This window comes from Ruditapes philippinarum, unplaced genomic scaffold (genome assembly GCF_026571515.1).
Source record: "Ruditapes philippinarum isolate M1 unplaced genomic scaffold, ASM2657151v2 ctg5771_1_1_1_1, whole genome shotgun sequence".
Classification (NCBI taxonomy): Eukaryota; Metazoa; Mollusca; class Bivalvia; order Venerida; family Veneridae; genus Ruditapes; species Ruditapes philippinarum.
In genome coordinates this window covers 82,475-100,335 of record NW_026861930.1, presented here as the reverse complement: position 1 = coordinate 100,335, position 17,861 = coordinate 82,475, and the positions used below count along the sequence as shown (strand labels likewise).

Below are 17,861 nucleotides of genomic sequence, written 5' to 3'. Positions count from 1 at the left end.
AAAACAAAAAAAGGTACAAATATGATATTTGTATCGTCACTTAAAGGGATTGATGTGAAATGATCTCAACACAAACAAATAAAAGCAACATATGCATCACAAAATGATTGAAATAAGACATCGGTTATAAACAAAACTACCATGAATGGATATATAAATACATAAATCAATCGATGAGTCTTGAACTAATATTATTAGACTTTATTTTTGTTATGTGACCATAAATTTTGTTAAAACACTTAAGCCAAACAATATGCAATTGTTTACAGTAGTGACTTTTCCTTGAAACCAGTCTATTTGTTTTTCAAATTTTATAACAGTGAAATTTATTCGCGATTGTGCGATAGTGTGTGATCCCCTTAAGACTGTTAATTTATGATTACCGTTTGAAATGGCTATCTGAAACGTTCAAACCAAGATCACTTCGAAATTGTCATGAATAACATCAACAAAAAGACAGCCGAATATGTGTGAGTAGCGATTATTATAGTAAATATGGTGAATCAGGAAAAACATCAAAATAATCTTGCAATTTGTCTAGCTATTCCAAAATTATTTCATGCACAAAATCATAACATCACGATTTCGTCTTGACTGTATGTGAACAAGAAACATTTTGTTGTGATTGTAATTATGAGTAATTAAAATACATCCATGCTATATAAGCCCGATAAGCTGTTAGAAACCTTATATACTTTCTATATTCAGGATATAACAGCACATCGTTATTATAAAATATATATAATATATATAATAAAATATCAAAACTGATAATGTGGTTAGACCGTTTGAGATAGCTCAAACATTTTTATTGAAGGTTTTTATATCTTATGGATAAATTAATAAAGTCCTTTAATAGCACTGTCTGTAAACAGTGTCAACAACAACAAAAAACTCTCTGAGGATTTGCTTTCTACTAGTATTTTTATTGTTTAATTATTGCTTAAGTAAATGCATTTGCTGTGTGTGCATTATATCCAGTAGCACTACATACTACTAACATCATATGATTAGTAACAAATACAATGCTTTTATCAAAAAGAAATATTTTTCTATGCTCAAAAGGGCTTCAGGTTTTTTAACGTATGGAATGCCTGTTAAAACTCCCATTCTCGTATAGAACAAAACAAAATGCAAATATGAATATACATGAAATAACTTCTTAACGTAAGTCATTTTAGAAACTGACGTGGTATCTTATAGCCTTATTTAAAAAAAAAAAAACAAAAAGCGAACATATTTCATATACATTAGGTTCTGACGATAAATGGTGACGGTTTATTATAATTATATATTTATTGACAATTTGTATACAAATACAAATATACAAATAGCCTTGAGAAGTTAATTTACTGTCGTTTTTCAATTCTTTTAAAAAATTAGACAACATTAAAATTCTAGGCCGCCAGGCCGCCAACTTCACATAAATGAACAAATAAGAAAAGTTTTCTCAAAGTGATTTTTTTTCTTTTAATACATCCTTTAAATAACAAGAATTTTCTTTAGAACTTCATTAAATGCCGTTTTATTGTTGAAATAACATGTCTACATCATTGAAAAATTTGCCGTTAGGCCGCTTGCCGCAAGGCCGCCACTTACAAAAAATGAAAGAATAAAAAAAAATCTCTCAAAGTGAATTTTTTTAAATTTAATATACCTTTAAATATCAAGTATAGTCTTAAGAACTTCATAAAATCTCGTTTTTATCATATTTATAACATTTCTACATCTGTCATATTTCAAACTGCTAGGTCGCCAGAGAAAAAAAACTTTCTAAAAGTAATGTTTTTTCTTTTATATAACTGCGAAATGAAAAATATGTCTTTAAAAGTTAATTAAGAGTCGTTTTTTCAACATTTTTCCAAAAATTAGACAACATTAAAATTTTAGGCCGTTAGGCCGCCAACTTCACACCGGCAGGCCGCTGGGCCACTAGGCCACCAACTTCACGCCGCTACACCGCTGGGCGCTAGGCCGCCAACTTCACTCATCTGTGAAAGTAGTGGGTCTATAAAAAGAAACGTGACTGTTACAAACAAGTTCGTTTATACTGTAGGCAACATCAGTACGATAGATTCAATAGACCTTTAGTATGTTTCCATATTTTAACACAGTATAGTCATAGACAAGTGCTACGTGAATTATTTGCAAGGTTAAAGACATGATGACATTGCAGAAAATACAAGATGTTTTATATACATATACTACTATTTTAGTGTTTATTGTTCTGTGATCAATTTGTAATTCGTCCTTTTCATGGAATACGATTTTTTTTGTCTAAGATAATTATCTAAAATTCTATCTGAAAATCCACATAGTGTACGGTGGAGTGCGTGTAGCTTTCCTTATCGATTTTCCAGTATTTTAATTAAATATGCTTCAGACACTGTTATAACTCATTTACTTTACGAAGGCAGTATTAAATTAAATGTATTTATCTGTCTAACAACAGTTATCCCTTGGTAATTCAAAATGCTAGGCCTGCCTTTTAAAACGTGTTTGCACTTTACAAAACGTTTCCATATTCTGACCTCTTTTGTCAAATTAGTGTTTTTGTTTTGGCTTGGTAGTAAATGTCAATTCATTGTTTCCTGTAATTGATGGCTGAATCAGCTGCTGCGATGACATACGAGCTATTTAGATACTCTGTATATCACTGTAAAATTTAGTACTTTAGAAGATAACGTTAACATATGGCTAATATGATTTAATTTCTACAGAATATGATATACAACCACTGACTACACAGTTATTTAAATAAACGCTGATTCATTGATTTATATACTTACTGAATAATTACTCTCATGTGTTTCATAATCTTCTGATTTTATAATTAAATAAAAGCAATTCGTGATTTTTTTTCAATTTTACATATATCTTATAGAAACCCTTATAATTGTATTGCCAATGAAATGAAATATACAATGTAACGTATCTAATAATGCTACGTTGTATACTAGGTATGAATTTTGGTTCGATGTTGTAGAATAATGCACGATTCGAGTTGCGTAGGAATATCCTCACGAAAATCGATAAGCCTTGGTGATTAATTGCAAAACATATAAACGATAAACCATACAGTTATAGGTTTGATAAGTATGTACAAGTCCAATATAATTCAGAATGGTACTAAATATCATTACTTTAACATCCGATATCTTTAGACTTAGTTTCAAATTGATACAACTACCATTGAATGGAATTGACTGAAAAGCTTGTAGGATAAATGGTACAAAGAAGTTATGATTATTCATCATTAATAAAGCGTGAATTCAGAAAAAGGATCATTATGCTAAACTAATCCCATTTAAAATAGCTGATGAAATACTAGTGGAAAAGATACTGTAAAATCCCATGATAATGATTTTGGTCGCATTTGTTTTATAACCTTTTATTGTCATCAAATCAATGTTTGTTTTTTCTTCTGACTCGCCTGAATCTCTGTAATGTAAAGTCAAGATAACGCCTGTTGACGCATAGACATAATCCTGTTATGTTGGTATAGTACTAATACTTGTATGATGTTCACCATATTCAGTATAAAAATTAAACATTATTATGAAATTATTATTTTAATTAACCCTTTGTCTTGTAAATATTTTCATTGTCATCGGTGTTTAACACATATTCAATTCTTTTATTGAATAAAAAGTAAATAAACATCATAGAAACTAAATACAAAACAAAATACTTATCTTTTTTGACGCCAAAATGCCGATGATTTTACAATTCTCATGCTTTTTTTCTCCATTTAGAGGTTCGAGTCTGTTTATCCGGAATGGAATGTGTTAATGTGTATATTGAGTCCAAATATATACGCCTCATTATGATAAATGTACAAATGTAAATATATAATTCTTTCTCTCATAAATGTAGTATTATAATGATCTGCACAGTTGTGAAATAAAGCATTAAAATGTGAGCGTTTCAAAACGAAAACTCTATTACTTCCATAGAAGTTCGCGTTAAATACTGTGATAGGATGGTTATGTTTCCCTTAAGTCAGTTTTTATAGAGAATGCGTACCGTGTCTAATTTATACTTAGACATGTTTAAAAAAAGTATTTTGGCTTAAATTTCTTAAAAATAAAAAAACAAAAGTTTTTGAAGGAAAACAAATAAATAGACTGAAAACTAAAACAGGTTTAATGCTCAACACCGGTGAATTTGGTCCGATATACAAAAATGCCTCTTAGATGAAGAAAACATGTTGACGCATGATTTAATTTTAGCCTTGTTCCTAGGTAAACTATCCTCATTACAGCAAATCAGACATTTAAGGTTCTTCCATTTGAAGAAAAAAGCAATTTAAAAATGTTAAAAGCAAAAAGTTAAAATTGGATTCCAAATTGTAAAGCTGATGTATGTGAATGTCTTCAGCTGTATTTTCATTGACAACTCGCACAACAAGATAAAATAATGTTTCTATTAAAAATCATATAAGACTTGGCAAATAATACCATTAATTATATTTAAATATGTGTGACACAAATGTCAGACAAAAAACAAGAAGAAGAAAAACAAGAACACAACACGTTATTGATTCGATACATGTGACTTCAGTGCCAACAATGCTCTTTTTTTTCTACAATTTGAACATATTAAGTTAAAGCGCATTTCTTTTGGTAATTTTATTACGTTAAGGTTCATATAAAAAAAATGTCGGCCCTGGACCGCAAACTCAATATCGGTCACGTCACGTAGTTTCATGATCAATCAAACCCAGAGGCAAATCTGTAACTATAAAGTAAATTTGTTATTAATCACCTGGATGTTAATTTATGAATTCATTTCTGTCCCTCGCAGTGGTACATTGAAGGGATTTTCTCCCCTTGGTATACATGATGTGAGAACATGAAACGATGAAACGTGTTTTTTTTTTGTTTTTTTTTTTGCTAATGGTACAAACGGGAAACAACAACAAATATATTGGCAATCTGGTTTATACTTGGGAGCTACGCCCATTCTTAACTTTAAAACTGAACAATTAGGATTATGCAATTTTTTCCATTTTAGTAACGGTGACATTGACCCTGATTTCAAGGGGTCAAAGACAATCCCATTCTATGTCTTACTATAAGCTTGATATATCATAAAATATTATAAACAATATACAGTGTACTAAGTTTGATTAAGATATCTATTTTTAGTATAGTAATTGTCCGGAAACCATTATTATATTTTTAGTCATCTTGTAATGGTCACCTTGACCCAAGAGGTTCAAATGTCATAACAGCCTGGGGTTTTATATATCTTGCTATATAAAAAGTTAATCGGTGATATTTCTGGAACATCGTTTTTAATTATATCACAAATTACAAAGGTGTTGATAACAAACACATATCTGAAGTCTTAATTTAATCCCTGAGGAAGTATATAAGTTACAGACAAAATAAGGAAAGTTACAAATTTATCAAGAAGATAATTCTGAATATTGACCCTTGAGTAATGACCCGTGAGGATAAGTAACAAATGTATGAAATTTGAAATACATAGGTACATATCTTAAGAAATAAAGATGTTATTGTGAAAAGTAACATTTAATAGGAAAGTCCATGAGATTATTCTTAAGATATTGATTCTAGAGAATCGTGTCACATAAGACGGGGTTGATGATAAAGAACATATATTTGATGCCTGAAGATGATCCCTAAGGCTTAAGAAAAAAGAGGGCCGTGAATGCTACAGGCACAGTTTGGTGATCACCCATCAATTAGGTCGGAAGAAATATATATTTTTTAAGGTTTGTTTCTATTTTAAGCTTAAGTGGTCTCTACAATGGGCGGATCAAATTATTAAGAACAAATCTGATATTAAACTACCTAAGAATGCTACACGCAAAGTTTGGTGATAATCCATCGATTAATTCGGTACAAAAATGTTTTAAGTGATTTTGTTCTTATATTTTTAGCTCTTTTGACCCAAACATAGGCCAATTCGAAGGATATGAGCAAATATAAGTATGACTGTCACAAGGAAACTACAGACCAAATTTCATGTAAATTTTCCCAGCGCTTTAAGAGAAGAAGATGAATGATGAAAAATGACGACGGACGACGGAGCATCCCCTTTTGAGTTTTGATAGTAATTGTGCACCATACACCTTCAGTTGTGGTGGGCTGAAAAAAGAGGAGAGTATAAAGAATAATATATTTTACAGAAATTGTATGTTCAAGGGGAAATAATTCTGAAACTATTTTTCTAGATTATTGAACGTTGTTACATGAGATGTTTTTCATAATAAGGAACATATATTTTAGTTTGAAGTTGATGCCGTAAGAAATGAAATGAAAAAAATATAATAAAACTATTTTACTCCACCAAAACTTTGATGAGAAACTGGTCGCAATGAAGTACGCGGGGTGAAGTAAAACAGTTCTCTAAAAACTTTATAGAGCTAAAAAAGTACATTACTTGTATCTTTATCACGTTTACAGTTTGTACAGTATCTGACAACAATCAGCACTGCTATTAGAGCTACAGCTACAGCTAGGACAATAAGAATTATTTTCCATATTGCAAAATCTTGTCCACCATCTTTATTTTCATCTGCGTCTATATCACCGTTACCATAAGCTTTTAAAAAAGAAAAGGAATTACTCTGATTCTCAATAAAAATTTGATTACAGAAATCTGTGACATTAAGTACAGTTAAATTTTAAATAGATCTTCCTGTACAATCATGGACTTTACAGTAAACAAAAGCCATACAATTTAAATATTGATCAAAATGTTACACTACATGAAGGGCTTTCGATTTGATCTCCTTGAATTAATTCCAAGTATTACAGTTGTGACTCTCAAATTACTAGTTCGAAGTTATATTATCAAATATTGAACACATAAAAGAATCCATAATTGTGGTTTTTGTAGCCACTGCGCACTACTTAGAGAATATAATACTTCCCATCTCATATCACCAATAATAACAAGAGCCACTGCCGGGTAGGGCAGCGCTCGACTTTTTTTTACTTTTTCTTGAAAAGCAAACTGATAGGCTTGAGCAAAGTTTGAAAAAGAAAAATTAAAAAAGAGTTTTCAATATTTTTGTATTTCTATAGGTATGTCTAGTAAATTTGTTGTTCTGTATGAATAATTTCAATAATGTACAGTGATCAACATTACATCTGAAAATATGCATATGGTCCTCGTTCCATAGCTGTATATTAAAGGGCAAGGAAGCAGGTCACTACGTCAAATTATGTAGGTAAGGTGATACGTTCAAACGTACTTCTAAATTTGCACAGCGCCCAAATTTCAAAGATGTACATCAAAGGACTAGAAAGGACTAGAAAGTAGGTCACTTTGTCAAATTATTTATGCCAGCTCATATCAAAATTCAACAGTAGGTAACTTCGTCAAAATCAAGGTCGGCTAATATAAATGTTGTTTTTCTTTTACATCTATAACTGTGCACATGACTCAAATCAAATAGCTACAACTAACACCAAAAATCTTCACGATAAAGGTCAATAAAAGTTCAAAGTCATTCATATCCTAATCAATATGCATGTTTGGAAACAATTCTTGTTCTATCCAAGTATAATTTTAATCCTCACATAAAGAACAAAATTATCATGACCAATTTAACAACCATTCCATAATTTGACATTGGCGGTCAAAGTCATTCAAACTCAAAGTCAAGGTCTCTCCAACCTTTTACAAGATCGTGTCCAAAAGATTGTAGTGTCCAGGTAGAAAATATTCCATTCATTTCATCGAAAATTCAATAATTTAAAAATCAAGGTAATGGCCAAAAATGAGACAAGGTCAATTTAAAAAGTAATATTTTTACATAAAGGTCTTATCCTAAAAAATTATCTTTATATGCAGTCAATCTATTCATTAAATAACAAAATTTAAGCCATATACAGCAATAAAGGTCAGACTGTCAATAATGACCTACAATGTCAATGTCATTTATGAGTGAAGGCCTTCAAATAGACTTCAAGGCCAGTCCTAGGAATTCTGTGTTCAAGTTTGAAGACGACAATCCATTAAACAAATAAATAAAGGGCAAAATTTAGTAATATGACTATGATGGGGTTAAGGCAATTAATAACTGAAGGTCAAGTTTTAGTCTGTTCTGCTTATAGGCAAAGGGTTGTTGTGGTAGAGTATGTAGACAATACATTAAGCACTTAAACAGTTATAATTTATTTCAAATTTTTGGGAAAGGCAACAGAAACGCCGACATGACTGTAAGACTCTATAATATATCGACCATTGACACGTCGATCGATGCCTTAGACATCTCGACCCATGGCACACAGACTCCTAGGTCACCGAGATCCCTTAAATAGACTGGATAGTTCTACCCCTTATAGGGATATATATTGAATTTAAAACATTAAATAATTTCAAGATTATATTGTTCATAATTAGGTCTGATAACGACGACATTATTTTCGAAGCTTTTTGACGTATTGCTTAATTCAAATTATGAGCGAAACAAATTGCGTATATGAGATACGAGATAATAACGAGATATATCTTCAATTCTACATATCATTGATTTTGTTTAATATAATTATATTAAAGCCAATATAACATACATGTGTGTCACATGAAAAAAATACACTAAATCTTAACAAAAATACAGAATCTGTAAATATGAATACACAAGCGATGCACAAAACGCTCATGTAATCAACATTCATTCATTTTTTGTCGGGGCCTAGTTAAATATATATTTATTCCCAGCTTTATAAAAATAATGTGTATTATTCCTGCTATATCATGGGACATTTAAAAAACAATGTTAGTTTATTGCCATATTGCTTTACCTTTTCTGAATTTGTCTGATCATGTAATGAAATAATTCAAGCATTAGCGTTTTGCCATAACTTATTTCTCCAAGTATATAACTGCCCTCTTTATGACAAAAATGGATTAAGGGTCTTACCAACCAGGGGTCGAAAAGTCGTGTAAAAAGGGGTGAAAAAATCCATGTGTCTTGAAGTCATATTAATATCCTGATGGGTCGAGAAGCCAAGGGGTTTAAGTGTTTTCTTTGCGACTGTAGCAATATCTCTATTTTTTATTTCGAACAAAATGCGAGCTACAAGCAAATGCTCATAATATCTTACCAATACAGGTACTTGTTTCCCACAAACCCGTGTCTAAACATTCGATCGTCGGTTTTGTAGTGTTATATCCGTCTTCACAAATCACTTTTGCACGAGCTCCATTAGATGAGTCGTTCTCAACGATTAATGAAGCATTCCCATTATTAATATCAATTACTGAAGCACAATCTAAATAAAGCAATTACATATATACTTCTAAATATTCTTTATGTAGTAAATATGCAAACATGACACGAGGTAAATACCAAAGTTTGATCCGGAATGACATTGCTGACATTATGCCAATTACTTTATATTTGAATGTACAATGAATATAATATTGAAATAGAGTTATAGGAGTAATTAAATCTGGCCGATGGATTTACGAAAATATGATCCTCACAATGTGCGAAAGAGCATAGTCTGATCCGTTATTATAGTAAAATGCATTGGCATCAAAAAAGTTATAGATCAAGTTATTCTATTATATCACTGTTACTTCAATGAATTCTTAGTAAATTGGAAGTACAATATGGTATCACATCATTTGTATATGATGCTATATCCTAATTGTGCTCTCCTGAGCATTACAAATATCACACATTAAACCAAATACATTTACAAAAATTACAAGTTGAAACCTAGATTAGCCATTCAACACTTTAATTTCCATAAAACAGTCTTGTCATTGTATCGTTTTTTTGGGGCTAAATTCAATGAAATAGATTTTTAATAGTAAACAAGCTATTTTTATTGATCAAAAATGACTACACTTCTGACTACGATCCCACACTACAAGTTATCTTCCTTTTCGATATACGCTTCACCTATAATCGATCAGGTTTTTTTGTTTCATTTTACGCCTTTTCCCAACAGTATTTCAGTCATATTGGCGGGTAGTTTCCTAACCATCGTTCCTGGAGAGTTACACCAGTACTACACTACTTTCCTCCGCGCTAAACTACCAGGGCATATCCCGGGGATTGAGAGGTAATTGGATTAGAAGTCATCGACTCTAACTACGGAGGCGGTTAAGAAATCGATCCGTTATTTATAGATTACAAAATAGCAAAACATACCAATACATCGAGTCTCCGGTACAGAAGAGCAGCTGAGACTGAATTGAGTATTGATTGCTGAAGCTAGAATAAAAGAGATAAAATCATTACACAAATAGCTTGAATAAGACAAGAGTTAATCAATTATATTATATTTGTATATGCAGAAACGGAGGAAATGAAAACAAAAATACTTGATCAAATGAAATGATATTTATAATTACCAGCAAATCCAAGAAAAAATAATCCTTCCTGGTTAGCATTGGAATTGTCCAAAAAGTTAATAGTGATATAATGCTTGTTTAGAGTGTGAGTGGTTATGTCAGATCCATAGTAACTTTCACATTTGATCTCCTGTAATGTCACGTTTAAACTGTCCCATATTTCTAGTCTTTGTTCACAGTTTGATGTATCCAAATACAAATCAGCGTCAATGATATATAAGTTAACACTAGATGAACAATCATATATTTCTAGAGAGCAAGAACACGTTGATCCGCCTGTTGTCACACCTGGATAATCTTTATTTGTTAAATAAAGTGGTGAACTCGATGACTGTATTGTGTCACTTGAACATACGGATAACTTCCTTTCAGCTGTAATCATAAAACATAATACTTTATGAATAACTAAGAATGGGGTTTTGTGTCATAAAAAGATTTATTACCCTTCCAGATTTTTTCCGCCTTTTTGATTGGATATTGATCACCCGAAAGAAATTGATATAACCGAGCCAGACGGGTAATATACACACTAAATTTCCCCGTTTGGTACCCAACGTTGTAAACAATATGCGCTGAGGTGATGCGCGTACGGTTCGATTTTACGCGGTGTAAATTCCGATTTAAAAGCAATTTTTACCTGTCAAATGATAAATATTTACCAAAATAGAGTACTGATACATATATCCATCAGTATCGAAAACAAATATGACCTTGTGAAAGCTTGATATTAATGACAAAAAAGTGCGTTCAACAGACTACTCCTTTTCTCTTGTTTGGCTCGCATAATATAATTTTATTCAACTACTGCAATAAATTCGTAAGGTACGGGAAAAATACGTCATGTATTTATGTGACGTCATGTTGTGACGAAGAGGTATCCTAAAGGGAATCTTATTTCGACGTTTCATTTGAAACAGCAATGATTTTTTTAAACATCGTCTAAACTCGGCAGGGGAAGGGTAATAAAATTATTATTTTGGTTTTGGAGTGATATATGTGGATATATTACCTGCCAAGATAAAATATCACCCTCGCCTAACGGCTCGGGTGATATAAAATCTTAACAGGTAATATATCCACATATATCACTCCAAAACCAAAATAACATATAATGTCTCCCACAACTAGGTATGGTACTCATCACTCTTGTGAAGTTTTGTCGATATCCCACAGCGGTTTGGCCTATTTATAGCTGTGATGGCTATTTTGTGCTGCCGATATAAACGATTAGGAAATGTACTGATCATTCCTCTGAATTTTTCATTGATATCCTGCCAGCAGTTTGACATTTGCAAGTCGGACAAGCTTGATGCAGACGGACGGAGAGACGGACAGACGACGAAGGCAAAAAAAAATTATCTAAAATTTTTGGGAGCCATAAGTGAGTCAAATTCTTTAGCAAACACAAAATTTCAAAACAATTTTTGATATCAAATTTATATGTGTATTTATTGAAATTTATTTACGTCTATAAATTAATTTGATTGAGTATTTTACTTTGTTAAAATCAAGTTTCAATACATAAGAATGTTGTTAAGATTAAGTTATAAAAACTTAGTTGAAAGTTGCTTACAAGGAATACAATAATAATAAATTGTAACATAGGAAGGTTCGTGCGTTCCTAGAGAACAAAAGGCTCGGACCCCTCCGAGGTCAATAGTGCAGGACGATTTTCCAGAACATTGACGCCTAGCATCACTTCTATCCGGCGTCGTCGCACTTTCTAAACAATGGTCTGTATTGAAGTCGCAACAAATCGAATCACAAGTCGCATCATATCCATACAGTATAGAATCAACAGCTATCACTGAGCTTCCACAGTTTATGTTAACATTGCCGGTATCACAGTGTGTTTCATTTCTTTTTTCTTCTACTGATGACAGTTGTGCTGGAACAAATATTTATATTAATGCTATAATAGTCACATTATTATCATGATTATTCATACTATATTATCATAATTATTATTATAATTATAATAATTATTATTATTTTTATTATTATTATTTTATTATTATTATTATTATTATCATTATTTACTTTTTTATTTATTTATTTGTTTACTTATTTTGTTTATTTATTTTTCATTTCCGTTTATCAATTCATTTTTTAATAGTAGATACAGTTCGCACTTAATATGTTGTATAAATACATGTAAATCAAACACATTTCTTTGTTAAAGATATAGTACATAAAATGTTCTTGATACTGATAGTTCAAACTAATCTGTCTAAGTACATAGTTCAAACAAAACTCTGTAATTACATGATAGCTCTAAACATATTTTGTGGCACGATATTATTTAAAAATTATTTGAAAGAGATACGTGTTTGCATCAATGTTTTCCAAATTATTTTTTTTATCATTATTGTACACGTCAAAGAATGTTACAATTTACGCAAATGTTACAAGATACAATTGTAAATATGTGTAATAAATTAGCTAACTGTAGAAATGGGGCAATTAGTTTTCGAAAGAATATTTTAAAATTTTGATAAATAGATAAATAAATAAATAAATAAATAAATAAATAAAATAATATAAAATAAAATAAAATAAATAAAGAATAAATAAATAAATAAATAAATAAAAAATAAATAAACAAACGCCGGCACATATGTTACCATTCATTCGACATATATACGATAAAAATTAAATTAAATTACAGCAAAATGACATATTACTTTATGGATATAAATAAATAAATGCTTATGTATGTAACGATGGACTAAATATGTTCTCAAATTATATACGTTCAGTTCTATTCTAACAAATGAACGGGAAATATATAAATGAAATAATCTTTACTTGATTTTCTTCACTTATTAGTGAATGTAAATCGATACATATAAATGTCGGTAAAGAACTGTAAACGACAAATTTCAGCATATATTCTTTTTGTGGTCTTATTTACTCTTACGGTTCAGTGTCATTTTGGAAATATATAACAACAGTTAATAGTTACCTATTAAATTGATATTGTTAATAAGAAAGCATATTATACTATATAATATAATTAAACAATAAAATATCTCGCCAGAAGTGCACTGTATCATGAATAGAACCATGAACGATTTATATACAACTTCATTCATTCTACTGTTGAAGAAAACAACACTTATTTTCACCCGGAAGAAATATCGTCAATATATTTACATTGTTAACAACCGCCAATGTTATGCATCGATAAGCCTCGTTAACCATTAATGGTAAAGATTTGCTTGCGTTTATTCACTATTTAAAAAAAAACTTTTTAATGGCGTCAATATCAGGTTACACAACTTCCTATTAGCCTAAGTACTTGACTGTATTATTTATTTAAATTCGGTATGTAAGTTGCTTTTTTTTCTTTACATGTAATTATTTTGAATAAAGAAATAAATATCAAATTGAAAGGAGGTATTGATTATATTTAAATCGATGGTAAAAATGGTTTAAAATTTTAATTAAATAAAGTATTGATAGCATCTTCCACATCGAAAGGTTGAATTATAGAAGGGAAACAAGTAGGTTACTTTATTATCATGAGTGCTTTCCCTTTTAAAATTTTCTCATTCACTCTAACTTAGTCAGGGGAGATGTTAGTGATTCAATACACTATACTTTCCATACAAAAAGCTAGAGAAGTGATATGTTATAATTATTTAATATACTGATTTCATGTGATGTTACTGCCTTCGTGTATTGTTCTCACGAGGTTGTTCTATGAGAGTACTTGCGTGCGATTGCAAATACCTATCGTTATGGACACAAACGTGCGTATGAACCTTCAATGTGGACAGAATATCAACAGTTATTAGCTACCGATTAAATTGATATTGTTAATAAGAAAACATGTACTATATGATATAATTAGACATTAAAATAACTCACCTGATATGCACTGTACCATGTATAAAACCATGAATGATTTATATGCAACTTTATTCATTCTACCGAAGAAGTATAAAACTTATTTTCACCCGGAAGAAATATAATCAAAATAATTTCGGTGTTAACAACCGCCAATTTTATACACCGACACGCTCGTTAACCATTAAAGGTAAAGATTTTCTTTTGTTTATTCACTATTTTTAAAAACAAACGTATTCAAAAGCGTCGATATCATGTTTCTAAACTTCCTAATTGATCTTTAAAATCAACGTAACAAAAGAGAAAAGTCGAAAACGGAAAAATTACCATATATGGATCATCAATTTCGTACCTGTAATATTTACTAAAAGTATGTATTTTTCTTTTTTAATGCAATGATTTTGAATAAAGAAATAATATTTTTAATTTGATACAGATATTGATTTTATTTAAATCGGGGGAATATTGGTTTAATTTACATTTCAATTCTGAATCATTAAAGTATATGATCGCATTAGTTGAAATACAGGGGAAACAAGCAGGTTACTTTATAATCATGATTGATTTCCCTTTACTTCACATTCACTCTAAATTAGTCTGAGGGAGGAGTTGTTAGTGATTCAATACACTATACATTTTATACACAGAAATAGAGGAGTGTTATGTTATGATCATATAAAATAATGATTGTATTTATTATAACTGTCTTCGTGTAATGTTCTCACGAGTGTGCTAGTGTGCGTGTGAGTGTTTATTCCTATCGTTATGGACACAAATGTGTGTTGTCAACCCTCGGAGCTAACACATTTTTCGCTGTGGACACCTGTACACAGTGTCTGAAAAGATACCACACATAGAAAAGTAATAAAGAGGGTTATCTTCCCTTTAAATCAGGAACTACTACCAGTGAAACACACACGTTGGTAATATTTTCATAAATAAATATTAAGATTAACAAGTTTTACACTTGACACACTAAAATCCATGCACTAATTTGACACCAAAGTAAAGAAGAGGCAATTTCAACGGTACTTACCAGTAACTGCTGTCGGACGGTTATAATCCTTAAAGCTGTATGCCTCCAGATGTGCCAGAAAATTTCAAGAAAATCAAACACTAGGAAAACAAACTGTGCTTTAAAGAAAAGTAAAGAGATACAAGATAAAAAATAATGATTCCCATGTTATATGCGATTAATGGCTGATTTTGCAGTATTTGTATTTACATTTCTACTGCTTGAGTACCGCAGTAAGGGCTATTTTTACTTATTTTGGCCTCGTGTTTGGTAATTTACATAGGTGGAAAGTGCCATTTGCAATATGTAATTTTGTTTGTTAACTTCAGAATATCTTTCTTTATATATTCATTTTAATTTTATTATTATTATTATTATTATTATTATTATTATTACTATTATTACTATTATTGTTATTATTATTATTAAGAAGGGATTTGTTTAATAGATACTCGTAATAAGGCGAACATAAGATATGATGTATTCACGTAGAAAGCATCATCCCGCTGCTTACACATATACACATGTAAAATTATAAAGTAATATAACGATGAGGCAAGTTTTCAAGCTTTCAAGATGTATTTCTAACCAGTTTCTTTTGACGGTCATTCTGTGGTGTAAGCCTTCTTCCCCATATTGCACGGATATTACTAAAAGAAAATAAAACAGTTGTCGATAATTATATGATATATAATAGATCATTATTAAAGTATATTTTTTAATTGGGCTAAATGGTCATGAAACTATATATTTAAATCAGTAATTGTGTCTACAGTTTATTTTTCTCGATATTTTATCTTTATCCAGACGAGCTCGTATAACTTCATCACTTTGCTTATATTTAGTGCGATTTTTCTATGTTTAATTTTCTCGCTCATGGCTTTCTTCCTTTCATATATGTATACATATATGTATACTGTATACATATATTATGAAATAGATTTAATGATATTTATTTCCTTTACTACAATGTTGGAGACTGTTCTCAATTTGATTCATTTTCTGTAATTCTACGTACTAGAATCAATTCAGAGTTGATTTAAAAGGGAATAACTCTTACAGAAGTTACCATTGTTAAAAACGAAATGGAAACGATAAGCAAATTTTAAAGGTATAAACAATAGATATAATGTAAATACAATACATGTAGTAATTTCATCAGATATTTCTCTTATGCCTTTAGATACAAGTCATCAAACATCAAAGTTAATACACTTTTTATTAAGGGATGCTTTATTGAGAACAAAAAAAATGTTTACAAAAGAAATTATAAGAGGTCAAAAGCTTTGGCTGTCTATTTTTGTTGATATTATTGATTTTAAAAGAAAATTAATAAATCATCTTGGCTTTAACATGGCACATGACCACATCAAATGATAATCTTAACACTCACTTAAACAAATCGCGAATAAATTCTAATATCACAAGTACAATGGATTCATGAATAAGTCACCAATGTAGTGCAAATTATTTGGCAAGAAGTGCTTGAAGTAAAGATTATAATTACAAAGTGAAACGAAAGTCTAATAATATTAACTCTAGACTCCCTATGTGAACGAGTTTAGTATGTTTGATTTATAAATTTTTTAATATATTAAATAATTAGAGTTATACATTACGCGTAAGTGACAGTTGTCTCTAAAAATAGAAGATCGGGAAACGGATCGACCGCTTTATTTTTACAAATTATTAAGATATAGAAATGACCGTTAGATTAAAGGTGTCAATGTAATCTATTGTCTTAAATTTTAAATTTTATTTTCCCTCTTCATTTCTTTCGGTTTGGCGAATACATAAAAGGATTTATCTAAAAAAAAAACCTATTTAACCTTAAGAAACACTTGGGCCGCTTTAAGTAATATCTGCATTATAAGAGAATTCAATAAAACAATAAAACATACTTAATATGGTTATTACAGTTTATCTGTGAATATATCTCGACGTTTACAAATTTTAAATTAATAATCGTTTCTAAGTTAAACTTTTAGTTGATAATATGCCAAAAAGGCCAAATGTATTTATTTAATTAACACCTTTCAAAGAATAAATGACTTTCTCATTTGTAATGTTTTAATCTTTAATCTGTGGTTATATATGTGATCAATAGGTATCTCTGCATGGTTTATTATGTATAATTACTTCAATATATGAAGAATCCTACAGAATTAGTCTAAACCGGAAGTTACTATTAGATATAATGGTATTTAGTCAATGACCCAAAACTCTCTTTTAGATTTAATATTACTCTACCTAATTATCAAACATGAGTATAAAACTAGGTAATTTACCAGCAGTGATGTAAGGTGCTTCCTCAATTATTTCTCGTCTCATGCTATGCTAATCATGTAATAAAAGTATCCATTTTCTTTTAAGATGCAATTATTCAGAACGCATATACCTTTCACAATATGTTATTTCTTGTAAGCTTTTTTCCTATTTCCTGACAATTTAACTACCCTTCAGAAGTACATCTGATAGAGATTAACATCGAAAATACCTCGGACATCTTTCTTTTCATATACCCTTTTTTTCAACTTATCAACTTTATAATATTCAAACATTTTTTCATGTGAATGAATATATTCTTTTCAATGGTTTGGAAACGCTCTAACGTTTTGTAGCTTAAATATATTTTCAAACAATT

The 17,861-nt window shown here is 30.2% G+C and overlaps 1 protein-coding gene across 2 annotated transcripts; it reads right to left on the bottom strand.

Annotated features, from left to right (window-relative positions):
* Nucleotides 1–5,345: 5,345 nt before the first annotated feature.
* Nucleotides 5,346–14,477, bottom strand: LOC132717395 (uncharacterized). 2 transcript variants are annotated; one of them, XM_060700856.1, is made up of 7 exons: nt 14,224–14,477; nt 11,924–12,238; nt 10,351–10,722; nt 10,148–10,210; nt 9,090–9,257; nt 6,415–6,576; nt 5,346–6,119 (listed from the first exon to the last, which is right to left on the bottom strand). In XM_060700856.1, exons 1-7 carry the CDS (start codon nt 14,279–14,281, stop codon nt 6,106–6,108), a joined length of 1,152 nt encoding a protein of 383 aa, XP_060556839.1. In that variant the 5' UTR covers nt 14,282–14,477; the 3' UTR covers nt 5,346–6,105. The 2 variants fall into 2 exon arrangements, with proteins under 2 accessions (XP_060556839.1, XP_060556840.1); XM_060700857.1 differs by lacking the exon at nt 14,224–14,477 and adding an exon at nt 13,388–13,483.
* Nucleotides 14,478–17,861: the final 3,384 nt, after the last annotated feature.